Source organism: Echinops telfairi, unplaced genomic scaffold (genome assembly GCF_000313985.2).
Source record: "Echinops telfairi isolate 266 unplaced genomic scaffold, ASM31398v2 ScPeMD7_9;HRSCAF=40, whole genome shotgun sequence".
Classification (NCBI taxonomy): Eukaryota; Metazoa; Chordata; class Mammalia; order Afrosoricida; family Tenrecidae; genus Echinops; species Echinops telfairi.
This window is the reverse complement of record NW_022103906.1, coordinates 76,139,699-76,157,426: the sequence shown is the minus strand read 5'-3', so window position 1 is coordinate 76,157,426 and position 17,728 is coordinate 76,139,699. Positions and strand designations below refer to the sequence as shown.

At 40.2% G+C, this 17,728-nt stretch overlaps 1 protein-coding gene across 2 annotated transcripts in view; it reads right to left on the bottom strand.

Annotated features, from left to right (window-relative positions):
* Nucleotides 1–17,728, bottom strand: part of EXOC6B (exocyst complex component 6B) — a 635,729-nt gene that overhangs the window by 134,680 nt on the left and 483,321 nt on the right. For both annotated transcript variants that reach the window (XM_045286668.1, XM_004696081.3), the window contains exon 20: nt 16,656–16,729. In XM_045286668.1, coding sequence (XP_045142603.1) covers nt 16,656–16,729 — 74 coding nt within the window. The remainder of the gene's footprint in view (nt 1–16,655; nt 16,730–17,728) is intronic.

Here is a 17,728-nt window from a genome sequence, read left to right as displayed (position 1 = left end):
GGCAACAAATGTACATATGTGCTTGACACAATGGATGTATGAATGGATTGTGATAAGAACTGTATGAGCCCCGAATAAAATAATTTTAAAAATCTGAGATATAATTCACATAACAGAAAATTTAACCTTTGAAAATCTGTAATTCAGTGGTTTTTAGAATATTCACAAATATGTGTTACCAACTATCTAAGCATTACCTAAACATGTTTATATTTTCCAAAAGGAAACCTTGAACCCATTAGGCAGTCACTCCCATTCTTTTTTTTGTTTTTAACTTTAGTCCCTGATAACCACTATCTGTTTTGTTTCTCTAAGGATTTTCCCCGTCTAGACAGTTCAGATAAATGAAATCATATGATACGTAGCCTTCTCTGTCTGGCATCTGTCATTCCGCATCCTGTTTTCAAGGCTCATCCGTGCTGTCGCATGCACGGACCAGTACCCCATTCCTTTTTTATAGTTGGATAGCATCCCTTTCTCTATCTGAAAGGCGTGCAGTGGTGCAATCAACTGAAAAGGTCTGTGGCTTGGATCTACCAGCTGCTTTATGGGGAAAATGTAGAACGTGGCATCTTTTCATGTGTTTATTGCTTTTTATATATAACTATTACTGTTTTCACCCTGTCTGATAGGGTCACTATGAGTTAGAATCAACCCGATGGCAATGAGTTTGGTTTTAGTCTTTAATCAGACATAAAATTTGCAAGCGTTACTTCCCATTCTATAGGCTATATTTTTATTTCCTTGACAGTATCCTTTGAAGCATAAAGATTTAAAGTTTTAATGTAATGCAATTTAATTTTTCCCTTGTTACATGTTTTTGGTGTCATATGAGGGGAATTCACAATATGTGTGGGGAAATTCCCTTGTCCTTTAATACAGCGGTTCTCAACCTGTGGGTCACGACCCTTTTGGGGGTCAAACGACCTTTTCACAGGGGTCACCTGATTCATAACAGTTGCAAAATTACAGTTATGAAGTAGCAACAAAAATAATTTTATGGATGGAGGTGGGGGTCACCACAACATGAAGAACAGTATTAAAGGGTCGTGGCATTAAGAAGGTTGAGAACCACTGCTTTAATACTATTCTTCCAAACACTTTGGGACATCATTTCCTATATGAATATGATGCTTCTTTTGATACCTGAAATATATTGATAGTGGTTTTGATTTTTGTTATATTAATGTCTACAATTTATTGAATTTCTACCACATGTTGAACATTTTTATGTATTTGTTTGTTTTATATACAAACATGTACTTACACGAACAAACTCGCTGTGCTAGTTATGTTACAACCATTTTTAAGTCAAAAAGCAAGCGCAGAGATAGTCCTTACCCCCGGTCCTTAAGCTGGAATGTGCGAGAGGCAAGATGCGAACCCTGCTTTGTGTAATCCCAGAGCCAATACTCTCTCATTCCAATGACTGCACAGTGTTTCATTCATTTACAACATATTAACATGTTTTACTTGACAAGAAAGTAGGAATATATGTTGTATTCGTTTCTGAGAAATGCTACAACAAATTATAAAAAACCGGGGACTTAAAAACAACAGAAATTTACTGTCTCAGTTCTGAAGGTTAGGAGTCCAAAATCAAGGGGGCAGCAGGGCCATGTTCCCTTGGAATTCTCTAGGGAACAATCTTCCATTGTCTTTTCCTAGTTTTTGTTGTTTCCCAGCAATCTTGGTTTGCAGCTGGCATTGGATAACTTCAGTTTCTGCCTCCACCTTCACAGAGCCATCTCCTTATGGTTTCACAATATTCTCCTGTCTGTATGTCTGTATCTAATTTTCCCTCTTCTTATAAGGATACCAGGAGTCCTGGTGGCATAGTGGTTACTAGCTGGGCTGTGATCCTCAAAGTCAGTAGTTTGAAACCGCCAGCCACTCCTCTGTTGAAAGACAGGGCTTTTGACTCCCATAAACAGTCACCGTTTCAGAAACTCAAAGGGGGAAGTGCTAGACCCTGTCCTATAAGGTCACTATGAGTCGGCCTTGACTCGATGGCAGTGAGGTAAGGAAACCAATCATTCAATTAGGGGCCACCCTAACAGAAAGCTGATGACAGAACCTGGAATAAAATATTAAGGAAGAATGGGCAGAGGAAGAGAACCCCCTCACCCCAATTCCCCCCCACCAAATAAACATAGAAAAAGAGCTACCAAAGAGGCAGGATTAAAATAGATCTAGAGGAATGCTATTCTTGAAGATTCCTTTGTAACATTTTGCCTGTCTACTACTTACTGATTTTCTATATTAACTGGAAATAATTTTTTCAAAATTCGTTGCTTGGGTTTCCACATCCTTAATGGTGTACACTCTTGGGCAGTGACCACTCAAGTTTCAATTTTACACATAATATCCTGAAGTATCTCAGAACAGTCAGCCCAAGTATTGAGAAACTGGCTGAACATTCAGAGACTGGGTTTCCAGAAACGTCTTGCTCCAGGCAATAGAATAATAGACTCCTGCTAGAGTTCCCTAAAGTAGGGTAGGTGTGGAAACCTTGTTACACCTAGATGGTAGATTCTATTGCTAGCAGACAAGATCCTTAGTTCTGGTTTTAGAAAGGAGAAACTAAACAGGTAACCAGACTCTTGGTATCGATAGTCTTTTGAGAAATTAGTCAAATAAGTTCTTGTAGGTGTATGTAGATTTGAAAGTATAAACTTAATTAAAAGAGCTAGGTGGAGCTTGTGTTAAAAGCAAGTCATCCCAGCGGCACAGTGGCTGCTAGCTGAAAGGCTGGAGTTCAGAATCCATTCTGAGGGAGAAACATACAGTAACCTGCTTCAATAAAGATTCAACCTGGGAAACACTATGCGGCAATTCTATTCTGTCCTATTGGGATGCTATAAGTCAGAATTGATTTGGCAGAAATGGGATTTGGTTTTGTGTTAAAAGCTTAAAAAAAAGTCTACTAAATAAATGGCATCTTCTAAAATAGATATAAAGGAACGCTTAGTAAATACATAAACGATTTTTAAACAGGACAAGTCTAGAGCTAACCCAGAATCAAAGAACATAAGAGATCAAAGGGAATAAGAAGAATATCTAATAAAAGCATTTTTTATTTTACATGAGAGATATCAAAAGACAAGTATGGACCGTCCCCAGATAATACAGCTATTATCATCATCATAGGTCAAGTTCAGGTTTTGTAATATCTTTCAATTAACTACACTCAGGGATGACTCATACTAGTAGCTCTACTTGTTGTTATGAAGTAAATTACAACAACAAATCAATTCCAGCTTGTGATGACTTTGTGTGTGCAGAGAGATGAAATCCACAATCAAGAATACTTTTAGGAAATGTTCTTTCTTCATTAGAAGCTACTCATTAGAAGCTACAATATGTACAGTAAACTTTTAAACCACTGATCAAAAACGGTTTCTGAAATCTCTACATTGAATAGTGTATCAGATTGCTTATAGAAAAATTAATGCCTAAAAGATTATTAACAACTAAGTACTTAACACTAAAGCAAATAGTATAACATTATATATTTTCCCCTTCAACAAATAGTAATTGAAGGTCTACAATATGCTAGGCATTATTGTAGGCATTGAGAATAAAGTTGGGAACAAAACACTAAAAATTCTAATGCTCACAGAGATCTTTTTTTAATTGGAGAAAACATATTCTATCTGACACGTAAAACAGACAGTACCCAAGAAGATGAAATTTCTACAGAGCAAAATGAAGCCGAAATGAGGTTTAAGAGTTTTGCTTCTGTTTTTGGTTTGGTGGTAGAATGGCAGAAATAGGAGAAGGAGGGTGGGGAGAGTTAGACTCTTAAGTCAAGTCCTCAAAGGTGAACTTTAAGTGACTTTGGAACAAAGACCTGGGGAAGATAGAAGAAAGAAGCAATACATGTTTCTAGGAAAGAGCCAAAGAGCCCTCAACGCATGTATCGAGGAAAGAGCCAAAGAGGCAGTATCAAGGGGAAAAGCTCTAAGCTGTTCACGTATTTGAGAAAGAAGGAGACTACTGGAGCTAGAGCAAAGTGAGGTAGAGAAAGCTAACGGAAGATAAGATAAGGTCAGAAAGTTAATGAATACAGATGTGCATATTCTATAGGAGTTTGTAAACCATTAAAAATCAGGAGCCCTCATGGTGCAACAGTTTAGTGTTAGGTGTCTAACTGAAAGGTCAACAGTTTGAACCCACAAGCTGCTCCTCGGGAGTCCCACGGCCGTCTGCTCCTGTCATGACAGCAGCCTTGGAAACCCTATGGAGCAGTTAGTTCTACTCTGTCCTGTAGGGACACAAGCGAGCCAGAAACCAATCACTTACACCTATCATTTATCTTCTCTTAACCCAAGTAATCATTACTTCTCATTCGATCCTTGAAATGGCTTCTTAACTTGTCTCCAAGATCCTGCCTTTGTCTCAACCAGTTGTTCTCACTATGGCAGCCAGGAAGAACAAGTTAAAAACAAACACCAAATTGTATCACACCTCTGCTTACAAACCCTCTGCTGCTTTGATGGCTTCCCATTTCATCCTGAATAAAAACTAAAGTTCTTTTTAATGATATATTGTTGTTGTTGGCCGTAGAGTTGATATCAATTTTTATATACTTCTGAAATGCCACAAAACATAATTGAGTCAATTCATTCCGCAAACAGTTTAAGAACACACTGTCTAACAAGAATTGTGTTAAACATTGAGGAAGGGGGGATTCAAGGATAAATAAAACAGAGCTCCTGCCCTTGGTGCACTCAGAATCTAACAGCACATAATTAAACAAGTAATTAAAGAGAACTTGATCCATACCATAATGAAGGGCCTTCCAAAATGTCAGGGACCCAAAGGGGGAACAATTAAAATTGCCTGAGGACGTTGGTTAACATTTATTAAGGAGATGATCTTTTGAGTCGAGCTGTGAAGGAGAGGAAGGAGTTCTGTCACTCTATCAGTACAGAGCCCTGAGTAATAATAAGGCAGAGAGTCCCAACGTTTACCCAGTTTTGGAATCAGAGGCGTGAGGAATGATCTGGGTACAGTTTACCTGAGAAAGAGTAACAGGAAGAGACTAGGAAGGCAAGATGCAAGCAGACTTGCTTTTCTAGGGGTCTGAGAGTACTCAAGGTTTCATAAAGTAGGCAAATTGCATGGGCATAATTGTGATTTTTTTAAAAGTAGGTGGCAGAATGGAAGAAAATAGAAGAACTTCAATAAAGGTATTGGCTGGAAACTGATCAAGAACAGTTTATAGAGTAAGAGAATTTTATATTCCACAGGAAGAACAGCGAGCCTAACCATGTCTTTGCCTAATCCTCCTTACAACCTACTACTGATCACTATGTCTCACCAGTGAAATTGCCTCCTTTCACAATGATCTCAATAAACCGATCATGAAAGCCCTTATGCTTATACAGATATAAAAATGTAGATTTCTCTAAGGACTCAGAGAAAGCATGTGGGAAAATATCTTCTCCCCTTTAAGAATTTCTACCAGAGGCTTATATGGCAGTGGTTCTCAACCTTCCTAATGCTGCGGCCCTTTAATACAGTTCCTCAAGTTGTAGTGACCGCCAACTATAAAATCACTTCCGTTGCTATTTCATCATGGTAATTTGGCTACTGTTATGAATTGGGCGACACCTGTGAAAGGGTCGTTTGACCCCCAAAGGGGTCGCGACCCACAGTTGAGAACTGCTGCTACATGGGAAGGGGAAAAGACAAGCATCATATGGAACTCTAAGCACATTTGAATTCAGACTACAGTGAAGCATGTATGAACACACAGAGAGAGCTACTGGTGACAAGTGATAAGCAGCCAATTTTTTGTTGTGAGACCCTGGGTGAGGCAAATGATTAAGCACCCAACTACTAGCTGAAAGTTGGCAGTTGGGACTTAACCCAGAGATGCCTCAGAAGACAGGCCTGGGGATCTCTATCCCAAAGGTCACAACCTTGAAAACTCCATGGTGCAGTTTTGCTCAAGCAGGCCACCACAGTATAGTAGTCATAATAATGGAATACACTACTAAACCATGAATCAGAAAGCCTGGAGGGAAACTGATACCTTTAAATTATGGAGTTGGTAAAGAATACTGAAAGGGCCAACGACTTCCAGAGAATGAACAAATACATTTTGGAAGAAGTACTCCTTACAAGTGGGAATGATGGGGCTTCGTCTCATGCACTTTGAGCATGTCATGAGCGGGGGATCAGCCCCTGGAAAAGAACATCGTGCTTGGTAAAGTGGAAGGTCAGCCCTACAGAGGACGATCCTCGGTGAGATGGATTGACACAATCTCTGGAACAATGAACTCACACAGAGAAATGACGATGAGGATGGCACAGAGCGCAGCGTGTTCTGGTCTATTGTGTACAGCGTCACCATGAATCAGAATGTACTCGATGGCACAGAACGACAACAACGATATTTTCTTATATGCTTATCAATACCAATTGCATTGTCTTATTGAACGCATATAGCTACATTATAAGTCTTATACATTATTCTTAAATCCCCACTTTATAGCAGAGGAAATTATACTTTTGTTGTTGTTTGGTACTGTGGTGTTGGTTCATAGTGACCCCATGTACAGAAGGAAACATTGCCCAGTCCTGCACCATCCTCCTAAGTGTTATGTTTGACCCCACAATTGCAGCCTCCTAGCCAATCCATCTCATTGAGGGTCTTCCGCATTTTTTCTGACCTCCCACCAAGCATGTGGTCCTTTTCCAGAAATAGTCTCGCCTGAGCATGTTCAAAGTATGTGAGATGAAGCATGTCCATTTTGCTTCGAAGGAGCATCCAGGCTCTACTTCCTCGAAGACAGACCTGTTCATTTTTCGGGCAGCCCATGGTACTTTCAATATTCTTCACCAACCCTAAAATCCAAACGCATCATTCTTCTCCAGTCTTTCTTATGCACTGTCCAGCTTGCACATGCCTAGGAGGCAACTGAAATTTTCATGGTTGGGTCAGGTCCACCATTGTCCTCAAAGTGACATCCTTGCTCTTTAACTCTTTAAAAGAAGTCGTGCAGCAGATTTGACCACTGAAAAATGCCATTTGATTTCTTGACTACTCCTTCCATGAAGATTGACTGTGGAAACAAGCAAGATAAAGTCTCGATGACTTCAATTCTTTCTTCTATACTCACGATGATGTCTACTGGGGCAGTTATAAGCATTCGGGCTTTTTTATACTGTGGTATAATCCATGTGGAAGGTTGTAGTCTTTGAAATAGATCAATAGTGCTTCAAGTTTTCCTCCCTTTCAGTAGGCGTGGTATCACAGGTAGTTCATGACTCCAATCCTTATGCCCCATTGTTCTACACAGAGTTCAGGTTCTCTTACGATTTGCTCAGCATACAGAATGAATGAATATGGTAAAAGGATACAACCTTGGCACACACATGTCCTGATTTAAACCACAGAGGGTTCCCCGGTTCTGCTTGAACAACTGCTTCTTTCTCTTTGTACAGGTTCCATATGAGCATAATGAAGTGCTCTGGAATTCCCACTCCTAGTATCGTTATCCATACTTCTTTATGATCTACTCAATTGAATGTCTCTGCAGTCAATAAAACACATGTCAACTTCTTTCTGATATTTTCTGCTTCCAGTCAAGATCCAGATGACATCAGCAAAGATATCTTTTTGTGCCATATCTGCTTCTGAATCTGGCTTCAATTTCTGGGAGCTCCCTGTGAATGTACCACTATAGTCCTTTTTTAGTTATCTTCAGCAACAATTTATTTGCATGTGATATTAATAATATTGTTCAATAATTTTCTATATTCTAGATCACCTTTCTTTTTTTAATAGGAAATTTATTTTATTGAATGTAAAATTAAGTGAATCAAATATTAACTTTAAAATTATATTTTGAGTTCAATTTCTTCATGAGTTTTTTTTATTAAATACTTTTTTATTGTGTCAAGCACCTTTGTACATGCTGCTATCATCTTTTTTTTTTAACAAATCATTTTATTGAGGGCTCTTCATATCTTATCACAATCCATACATTCATCCATGGTGTCAAGCACATTTGTACATATGTTGCCATCATCATTTTCAGAGCATTTTCTTTCTACTTGCATCCTTGATATCAGCTCATTTTTTCCTCTCCTCCCTCCTCCATCCTCCCTCCCTCATGAACCCTTGATAAATTATAAATAATTCTTTTCATATCTTTCATTGTCCTCTGTCACCCTTCACCCACTTCTCTGTTATCCGTCCCCCTGGGAGTGGGTTATATGTTTATCTTTGTGATTGAGTCTCCCTTCCTCCCCCCACCTTCCCCTTATCCTCCTGGTATCTCTATTCTCATTGTTGGCCCTGAGGGGCTTATCTATCCTGGTTTCCCTGTGTTGCGGGCTCTTATCTGTACCAGTGTGAGGCAGAATTGAGGTCATGGTAGTCAGGGTGAAGAAGCATTAAAGAATTAGAGGAAAGCTGTATGTTTCATCGGTGCTCTACTGTACTCTGACTGGCTTGTCTCTTCCTTGTGACCCTTCTGTAAGGGGATGTCCAATTGTCTACAGATGGGCTTTGGGTCTCCACTCCACCCTACCCCTCATTCATATTGATATGATTTTTGGGTCTTTGATGCCTGATCCCTGATCCCATCGACACCTCATGATCACACAGGCTGATGTGTTCTTCCATGTGGGATTTGTTGCTTCTGAGCTAGATGGCCATTTGTTTATCTTCAAGCTTTTAAGACCCCAGACGCTATATCTTTTGATAGCCGGGCACCATCAGCTTTCTTCACCACATTTGCTTATTCACTCACTTTGAACTTCAGCAATCATGTCGAGATCACCTTTCTTTGATGTTTCTTTCCTGCAGATTTTTTCTGGGTTGTCACAGAGGGATCCACCTGTGTGTGTGCTTGTTCTGGAAGCAAGCCAGATCACCTTTCTTTGGAATGAGCCCCAATAAAGATCTCTTCCTGTCAGCTGCTCAGGTAGCTGGCTTCCAAATTTCTTGGCATAAACTAGTGAATGCTTTCAGTGTTGAATCAGTTTGTTGAAGCATTTCAATTGGTCCTCTGTCAATCCACAGAGCCCTGTTTTTCACCAATACTTTCAGTGCCGCTTGGACCTCTTCCTTCAATGGTTTCAGTTCCAGAACATATGCTATCACTTGAAATTGTTGAATGCTGACCAAATGTTTTTGGTGGGCCCAGTGACTCTGCATCCTTTCTAACTTCCTTGGATGTTTCCTGCATCATTCAATAATCTGCTCATCAAATCATTCAATATCACTACTCGAGGTCTGAACAGTTTCTTCAGTTCTTTCACCTTGAGATGTGCTAAGCGTGTTCTTCCCTTTTGGTTATATATATATCCAGCACTTTGCATATTTCATTATACTGTCAAAGACCTGGAGTTAGACATTATAGCTTAAAAAGTCAAATAATATGCTACACATCCTGCTAGTACCCTAGACCTGCCCAGTCTTCTTATCGCCAAACTTCTTGGAAAATATGCTACTCTGACACCCAATATGGGGTTCCTAGAAGTTGTGACTATCAGAGTTCCATTTTTCTGCTGTTTGCGAGGCTGAGGGAACAAGGGGACACACTAACAATTTAACAGGCCAACCAAGAGTTTTCTTTCCCCACATCTAAAGGTTTGGAAACTGCTGAGCACGCAGCATGTATTTAGAAGAGATCCCAACACAAATCTCTACCAACCTACCAGGATCAGCTCCTGAGACCCTGGACTGATTGGGATCTTGCCTATATTACTGTCACTAGAGTCTGTTTTTCTTTCTTTCTTTTTTTTAATGAAATATTCTTAATAAGCACTACAGTTTAAAATATGGAATAGGAGCATCAGAAGCTTCCCTAAGCTATATTGAGTGCCCTATTCAATTTCATTAAATGGATAAGAATAATCTATGGCATCTCAGAATATCATATCATAGCTACCTCTCTTATTCTCTTGAGCGGTATTGTCATAAAGTTATTTTGCTCTTTGAAATCAAGAAAGACCAAATGAGGCTGGCTATTCAAGGAGGAGCCGTGTTAGAAGATGAGCCTGGCTGTTGGGTCTGAAACAGTTCCCTTTGCAGCCCCCTTTCTGTGACAGGCACCCTATACAAGACTCCCTTTGGTTATCAAACCTCAGAGAATCAATCTTTCCCTTAACTCACTCATTCTTGCTTTCCTACTACTATAGATCTTTTCATTTCCATTCCTGTTCCACCTTTGCTTGCCCTTTTGACAAGACTTCACACTTCAGACTGTCCTTTTGACTCTTCACTGACGCTGTCTGGTTCCCTTTTTCCACCTAGTCCTACCTCATTCCTATGCCCATTCCTTACTTAGGAGAAGGATTTTAACTGTCCAGTCAAGACTCTGGATGTCCTTTTTGGATGTTTGTTTCCTAGGACCCTCACCTACAACTGTGGCTCACAGGTAGGTAACTTTAGGCATTTCTTTCTTGGTGACCTAAAATATGCTCCAGCTCCCTAAATTTGACCCTTGGTTGTCACTCTGGGGCACCCCAATGAAGGTGAACAGAAAGCAATAATTACAAATGAGTTCCAAGAGCTGACTCCACTGCCCTTTCTTTGGTCTATCCGGGTTCTCTGATAGGATGGTAGGCAGGACTGTCAATGCAGCATAGTGCTATAACCTCGTAGGCTTTTGTTCAGCAAGCACTACCACAACAGCCTTGATACCAGGGAAATTCACTGGTGATGACTTTTTTGCCCTTTCTCCTAAAGATGTGACTCTCAGAAACTCTGAGCTCCAAGTTTGTTGGCATGTATCTTCATCTGTGGATTAGGGGTAAGGGAGAAACCAGAGTTCTGGGACTTGGCTTGCTGAGAGAAGCAGAAAGCAGTACAGGGCCTCAAGTTAGTGCAGACAATATGCTACCTCATAGTTCATGATATGGGATCATAATACTGTCTATTGAGTTAAGGAAGGCAGTATGGTGGCTTACAATATGATGCCTGTTAGCTCTTCACTCAAGAGTTGAAGTTTAAAGGTAGAGCTTCATTCATTCCAGAATTTACAGACTTTGTTTACAAGGGGACCTGGAGTCTTGCTGGCATCATGCCACGTTATACGTTACAGTTATGCTACTGGAGCAAAAATGTAGGAGGTTGGCCCATTCTGGACTTACACTTCTGGGAACAATCTCCCTAGAAACTACTGGAAAGCATGTTCTACACTTTGGTAGAATTTCTGAGTGGCAGGGGCTTGCCTCCACGTTGCAGGAGGAAATGTTAGATAACTGTGTCAGTCAAATTTGGTTAGACTCCCAATCTGACACAAAATTCTACCAATGTGGGTTGACAAGTGACAAGGTGCAATATTAGCTAGGTGAGCCCATGAGTCAAAAGGCCAATTGAATTAATAATAATAAATTAAAAAGAAGCCTTGGTGGTATAATCTGCAAGGTCTGCAGTTTGAAGCCATCAACGGCTCTTTGGGAGAAAAACTGAGCTTTCTATTCCTGTAAAGAGTGATAGTCTCAGAAACACATAGGGGGTAGTTCTAGCCTGTTCTACGGGGTCACTATGAATTGGCCTCAACTCAATGGCAGTGAGTAAGTGAGTGAGTTAAGACCTCTTAGAGCAAAACAATATTTTAAGAAAGCTACTGACCTTTTTGATATGTGCTGTTATCAGAAAAAACAACAGATTTTTATAAGAATGGGCTTTCTCTGGAGGTTAAGATACAAATCATTATTAAACAAGGCTAAGATTTTCCATATCAACCAGTAACAATAAAACAAAAGGGTGGGGAAGTGCTCCTCTTATACTGTAAACTTCATTAGACTTAAACAGAGCAAAGAGGAGGATAGAAGATTTCATTCAAAACTCAGTTTGGTCTCAAAAGGATTAAGATAAAATATAAGAGGGGTGATTATCATGATTAGCTGCTTGAGCAGTTCTCAAGATTTCCCCACCTGGTACTGATGAACTGAAGGTACTGGCTTTGCTACTATACCTTTAACAGTGAGAGTCTAACAGGAATAGCATCAGAAATTGTTCAACATCCCCAAAGAAATACACCATGATTACTCTGAGGTTCTACAGTTGTTTTTTAAGGCAGGCTAACTGTCTGCAATGGAAATGCACTGTGTTTACTTTAGACTGTAGGTTTAGAAATTGGGGAATAACTGGTCTAGAGGGAATGTCACCAGCTCTATCTAAAAAAAGCCTCAGATATCTTGGGATGGCTTTGCTACCTAAGAGTTGTTGCCAACAAGCTCCATTCAGAGATCTGATGCAATGTCACAACCTAGTTCATTCAGCTTTATAGAAAGAAACTTATGTATATCGGAAGTGAATAACAACTGGAGCCAAGGAATAGCAAATAATGTGCAATTAGTAAAGAATACCTACTAGTCAAGCATGCAACTGTTTGTAAATAACTAATGTAAAAAAAAAGTATCCAGGGAGGTTAAGATGCCCTTAAAATGAATGCAAAGAACAGAAATGAGTGCTCTTTCTAGGTAGCCCTCCATCGATAGCATTTGCTAAAAAGAGCTGAACATACAAAGAGATCTATGAGAAAGCTTAGTAGCAAAAAATTAGGAAGAAATAAAATAAACGAAGAAATAGAGGCTTAAAGAAATTAGCCTACAACTAGGAGTCTCTCTCTGGGTGGTACGAATGGTTAAGAAACTCAGCTGCTAACTAAAAGGCTCCAGGTTTGAGTCTACCCAAGTGCACCTCAGAAGAAAGTCCTGGCCATTTGCTTCTGAAAGAGGAGCCACTGACAGCCCTAGAGAGCACAGTTCTGCACTGGCATATGGGGAAACCAAGGTCCCAATCAACTTTGGCAACCAGCACTGACTGGTACTAGAATTAGCCTAAAATTTAAAGGAGAACAAACAGTCAATATCCCTTGTTAACACAGACACCCCCCCTACCCCAAGGTTTTAGACAAAATTTGAGCCTGATATTTCCTATGCTTGAAATACCTATCTCATCAATGTCTAACTTTCTTTCAGCATAACTTCCTATTTTTTCCATAAAATAGTCTATAACCATTCGGGACTATGTCTGTAAAGGCCTCTCTACTTCATAGCCACCCTTCATACTTAAAGATACAATCTGGTCCCTGATCAGACATCAAATAATTTTCTAATTGCACTGCTTAAATACTTGAAAGCATACGAAGTTATACCGCAATTCTACTTGTACAAATTTGTAGCTATGGAGTCTACAGTGGGCCAAAGGAGGAGATTTTGTTTTTCACTATCTACTGGACATTATTATTTTTAACATCAGGTTTAATAACCTCAGAAATCTGGCAAATGAGATGTGTCTGTAAATGCACTCTAAAACTTTGAAGTACTACACAAATGAAGAATATTATGAAAGCTTGTTCATTCAAAATGCCGCTTTCATTCTTTTCCTTAGGAAGCAGGAAACAGCAACTAGAGAGGACAGGTAAGAAAAGATGAATAGTTTTCTGATGTACATTTAATTTGTTTCCTTATCAAATTCTGTATCATTTAAATGTCACTCTGCTGTTATACAGTGACGAATTCATTATTCCTTGTTTTAAATTTTTAAAAAAAATTCTCATTCAATTGCTAGGGTCTGAAAAACCACGCTCAAATAAGAGAGCATGAAATCATGATCAGACTGAATAGGCTCAAATACCAATGAGGCAGATACATTCAATGACAGGAAAGAAAACGTCCTTGCTGCACTGTACTAGGGACGGAGTCCCTTTTTGCATGGGGATGTGCCCTGGTCCTTGAGTTTAGCTTCTTTCTCTAACTTCTGCCATTCCTTTGAATATGTTCATCTTTGACTTATAAATGGTATAATTATCATATCAATTAATAAACTAGAATACTGAATCATGACTTTAAAAAGTTTACCCAGGGTACAGGATAAAATAAAACCTGTCTTGTTGCAATACCAGGGGGCTTCAAAAAGGATATGAAAAAAATAGATTATCTTTAAAAATTTGCACACATATTTTGAAGCCCCTTGTTTGCCTGAAGGAAAATGTGGACTAGTAAGAGTAGCATGTCCAAATTTGGTCCATAAAAATTAAATACATCAAGCCGAGAGGGGGGCTAGGTAATGCTGCTGAATGGGAGAAATAATTATGAGCAGAAAAGACACGCAGTAAATCAGGCCTAAAAATCCTATTTCCCAAATTGGAAATGCGTTAATAAAAAGACGAGGAGTCAATAAGACCAAAGGTAAGGGGAGAAGGAGCTTAGCCAATTTAGGAAACATCTTCCTAATAATGAGAGTGTCCTAGGGTGGAGCTGGTTGCTATGGGGCAGTGAGTTCTCAAGAGGGATTTTGAGGACAGTGTGGCATACAATTCAGGGACTCAAGCATCAATAAAAATGTTATATTCTATATAGTTTCTAAGACTAGCCTTCAACTCTGAAATTCTTTGATTCTACTTTAGGATTCTGGAAAGTATATGCAAAATGACATGTCTTTAAGGGCGCTTATTCATATCTCATTGCAGGTCAATATATCTCCTCTGCAAACTTAACTTCAGGCTTTCTGTTTATAATTTGAATATCTCAAGAGTTCAAACAGAGTCACTCTTTAAGAGCATTCCTACTACACATACGTTTTAAGTATGTATAAGACAAATTTCAGAGAGACAAAGATTTTTAGCATAGGGTATGAAAGAATTGTTTTCCTCATGATGATTCCATCTACTGAACCCTGCTAATATTGAACTTGAGAGGTAGGGAAGTTTTTCAAATAAGCTACCTTAAAAAAGTATCCCTTTGAGCTGTTCCAATAATGACAGACACAAGTGGAAGTTAGGTGACAGATTAAATAGGAAGAGGCATACTTTGCAATCAGTGAAGTTTTGAAGTGTTGTTGTTTCTGGCATTAAAACAACATTAAAGAAATCCTGGGAGCAAAAATGAAATAGAAAATAGGAACATAAGCATAAAAAAACAGTGCTTTCTGAGAGTTCACACGCGCTTGAGTATTCTTGCCCTGCTCAGATCCACCTTATTTTGGCTGTGCTTTCTAACTTACTCCCCGGGTTCACATTTTCTGTGAACACTAGATGCTTCCCATAGGGACCAAGACCACAAACTAGAGAGAAATACCACGCTTCTCATGAATAGTGAGAGGGGCAAATATTTCCCCCCTGGTTGTGTTCCTCCAATGAAATTCAGTTCCTGCTTTCTAAGAAAAGTCAACTGACTTAGAGGATTCTGAAAAGGAAGGGGGTGGGGTGGGGGTGGGGAAATCCAACAGATGCCACCCGACAATAATTCCAACTCCCATTCTTAGACTTTCAACCTTACATACGTCAAAGGGTTAAACCCCGAGTGTCTCACTGCATTGCGAATCTACAGGTGGAAGGTCTAAGGTGTGGGAAGGGACACTAGGTTCCATGTGTGGCCATACTGGGAAAGCCCTCATGTGTAAGAGCACGCCCACCCAGCCTCCAAATATTAAGTTGACACACGTTTCTGGGACGCGGCCTGAATCCTCAAACTTTGGCGGGTCTATAGAGACACAATTTTCTGTTTTCTGCTTCACAGGGCTTTCCAGAATTGTCATCGGATGACAGATTACACTGCCCATCCACAAGGATTCAGGAGTAGTTCAGGCCATCCATTATGGGTTAAAAGCTGTTCCAGCATGAATCGAGGCACAGTGGTAAGGAGACTATCGATACAAGGGGTCCTACAGCTTTAAGAAATACTCTGGGCATCTAAAAGTTTTCAGAATGCAAACTATGTCAGCTCTGAAAACAAGAGGCACTGCATCATTATGGCAGGAGAAACAAAGCAAGCCCCCTTTTTAAGTCAGACAAAAAAAAAAGATTGTTTTAATAGGAGAGAAGCATCAGTCATTGAATTCTTACTTCATTCACACTTTCTATCCAACCCCATCCATCTTCAGAGTGAAGAGATGACAGAGCCCAGTTAACTCTCTCCCTCTTTAGGCCCCCACCCATTCTGCTCCTCTATACCCAAATCGCCAGGGCCTACCAACAAACTCATTTCACCCTGTGAGCCACGGCCCTGCCAAACTGCTCTCCCTATCGGATGGACCCGCCAAAGCTCAGGTACGCCTCAGTGCCAGCTTTCATCACCCTGCTAGAATACGGCTGCCTGCCAGAACAGTATGAGGGGTCAGGCCTTTGCTACTCATCTCCATAAATGACCACTGAGTCACTCCTGGCTGACCACATTCTATGGAAAAGGGATGGGAAGACGAAGGCAGCAGGAATAAGTCAACAAATCAAACCAACAAACGAAATGTAAAATAATTTCATTCTTCTTGAACTCTGCTACCCACATTATCCACAAACAAAAGTTCTCCATACAGGCAGTCTCTGCATCAGTGCACCTGCTTAGCATTGGTTTGCAGAGTTATCTTTTCGCTGTGTCTGCAGAAGCCAACTACAGCACAATGGGTCGCATCACTTGAGGGTCACTTGAGTCTCTCTACCCTCTGGGTCCCTCCTCCCACCCCCTGCTTTCCCCTCTACCCACAAAATCTTTAACTCCACCATAGCTAAGGATCCCAGATAGCTAAATAAAAGAGGTGGCCTCAAACACAGGGAAACCCCTTAGGTCTCCAGTGTGAATCGCCAACGCCATCCCCCCTTCCCTCCCCTTTCCTTAAGACCTGATGGTCTTCAGTCACACATCTTAAAAGAAAAACAAAAAACAAAAACACAAAGACTTACTTGTCTCAAGTCGATGAAGGCCAACTGCAGCGTGTCCTCCTGGAACCCAGGCACCGGGCCGGATCTGGCAAACTCTGTGGGAAAGAAAAGAGGATGAAAAGCGCCTTTAACTAACCATGGACAGGGAGATTGGCAGACGGATGACAGGGAAGACAAGAGAGGCTGGGGGAGAGGAGGACCAAGCTTCTAAGGAGTCATGTCTCTCTCCCTTCAGCTTCTTTGTTTGCCCTTCAAAATTCGTGTCATCAAAACACCATTAATTCCAGCGTCCTGACAGCAAGGAAACTGTACTAATTCGACCTGAAATTTATTCCCATGAGCTGCGCTGGGCTTCAGAGTATTTGTTTCGTGAATGGACAAACAACTTGCAAAAGAGGAGGGAGGGGGAGAGAGAAAAAAGTTTTTCCTCTCAACACAATAAAATCTTCAGCTGTGAAACTCTTTTCAGTTCCGAAAGCTATTTATATTTTAGATCGCTGAAGGAATTTTCTAATTTCACGCCTGTCACCTCGTTCCCCAAGCATTTGTCAAAAAATATTCCCTGCAACATCGTTAATTATTCCCTCACTGATTATTTGTATTATCTCATGAGTGCATTATTGCCAACATACACTCACTCACAACACACACCTCAGCAGTAGAAGCTGCCCCAATATACTGCCTAGCTTTTGAGAAAAGGACTATTTGCAGATATGAAAATAGCGATCTGAATAAACCTCACTGCAAAAACTTAAGATCATTTTTACGTCCTTAACCTTCTGATGTATTCTTTGTCCTTGACTTCTCCTTCTATTCCACTCTCAACAATTCTCTCTTCATTTCTCTCTACCTCCAGGAGACCACATGCACGTTACTTCGTTACTTGGAATTTACAGTAGTGCCTTGGGTACTTGCTCCGTTTATGACTCTGGCTTCAGCATCATTAGCAGGAAGATAACAGCATAGGGCTATAGGGACAAATACTGGTAACAGTTAAGAATGTCAAGTTTTATTGCCCCTGAGTCCTGCTTATTATGAAATTAAAAGGTCTTGAATAAGTTAGCTACACACACACAGACACACACACACACACA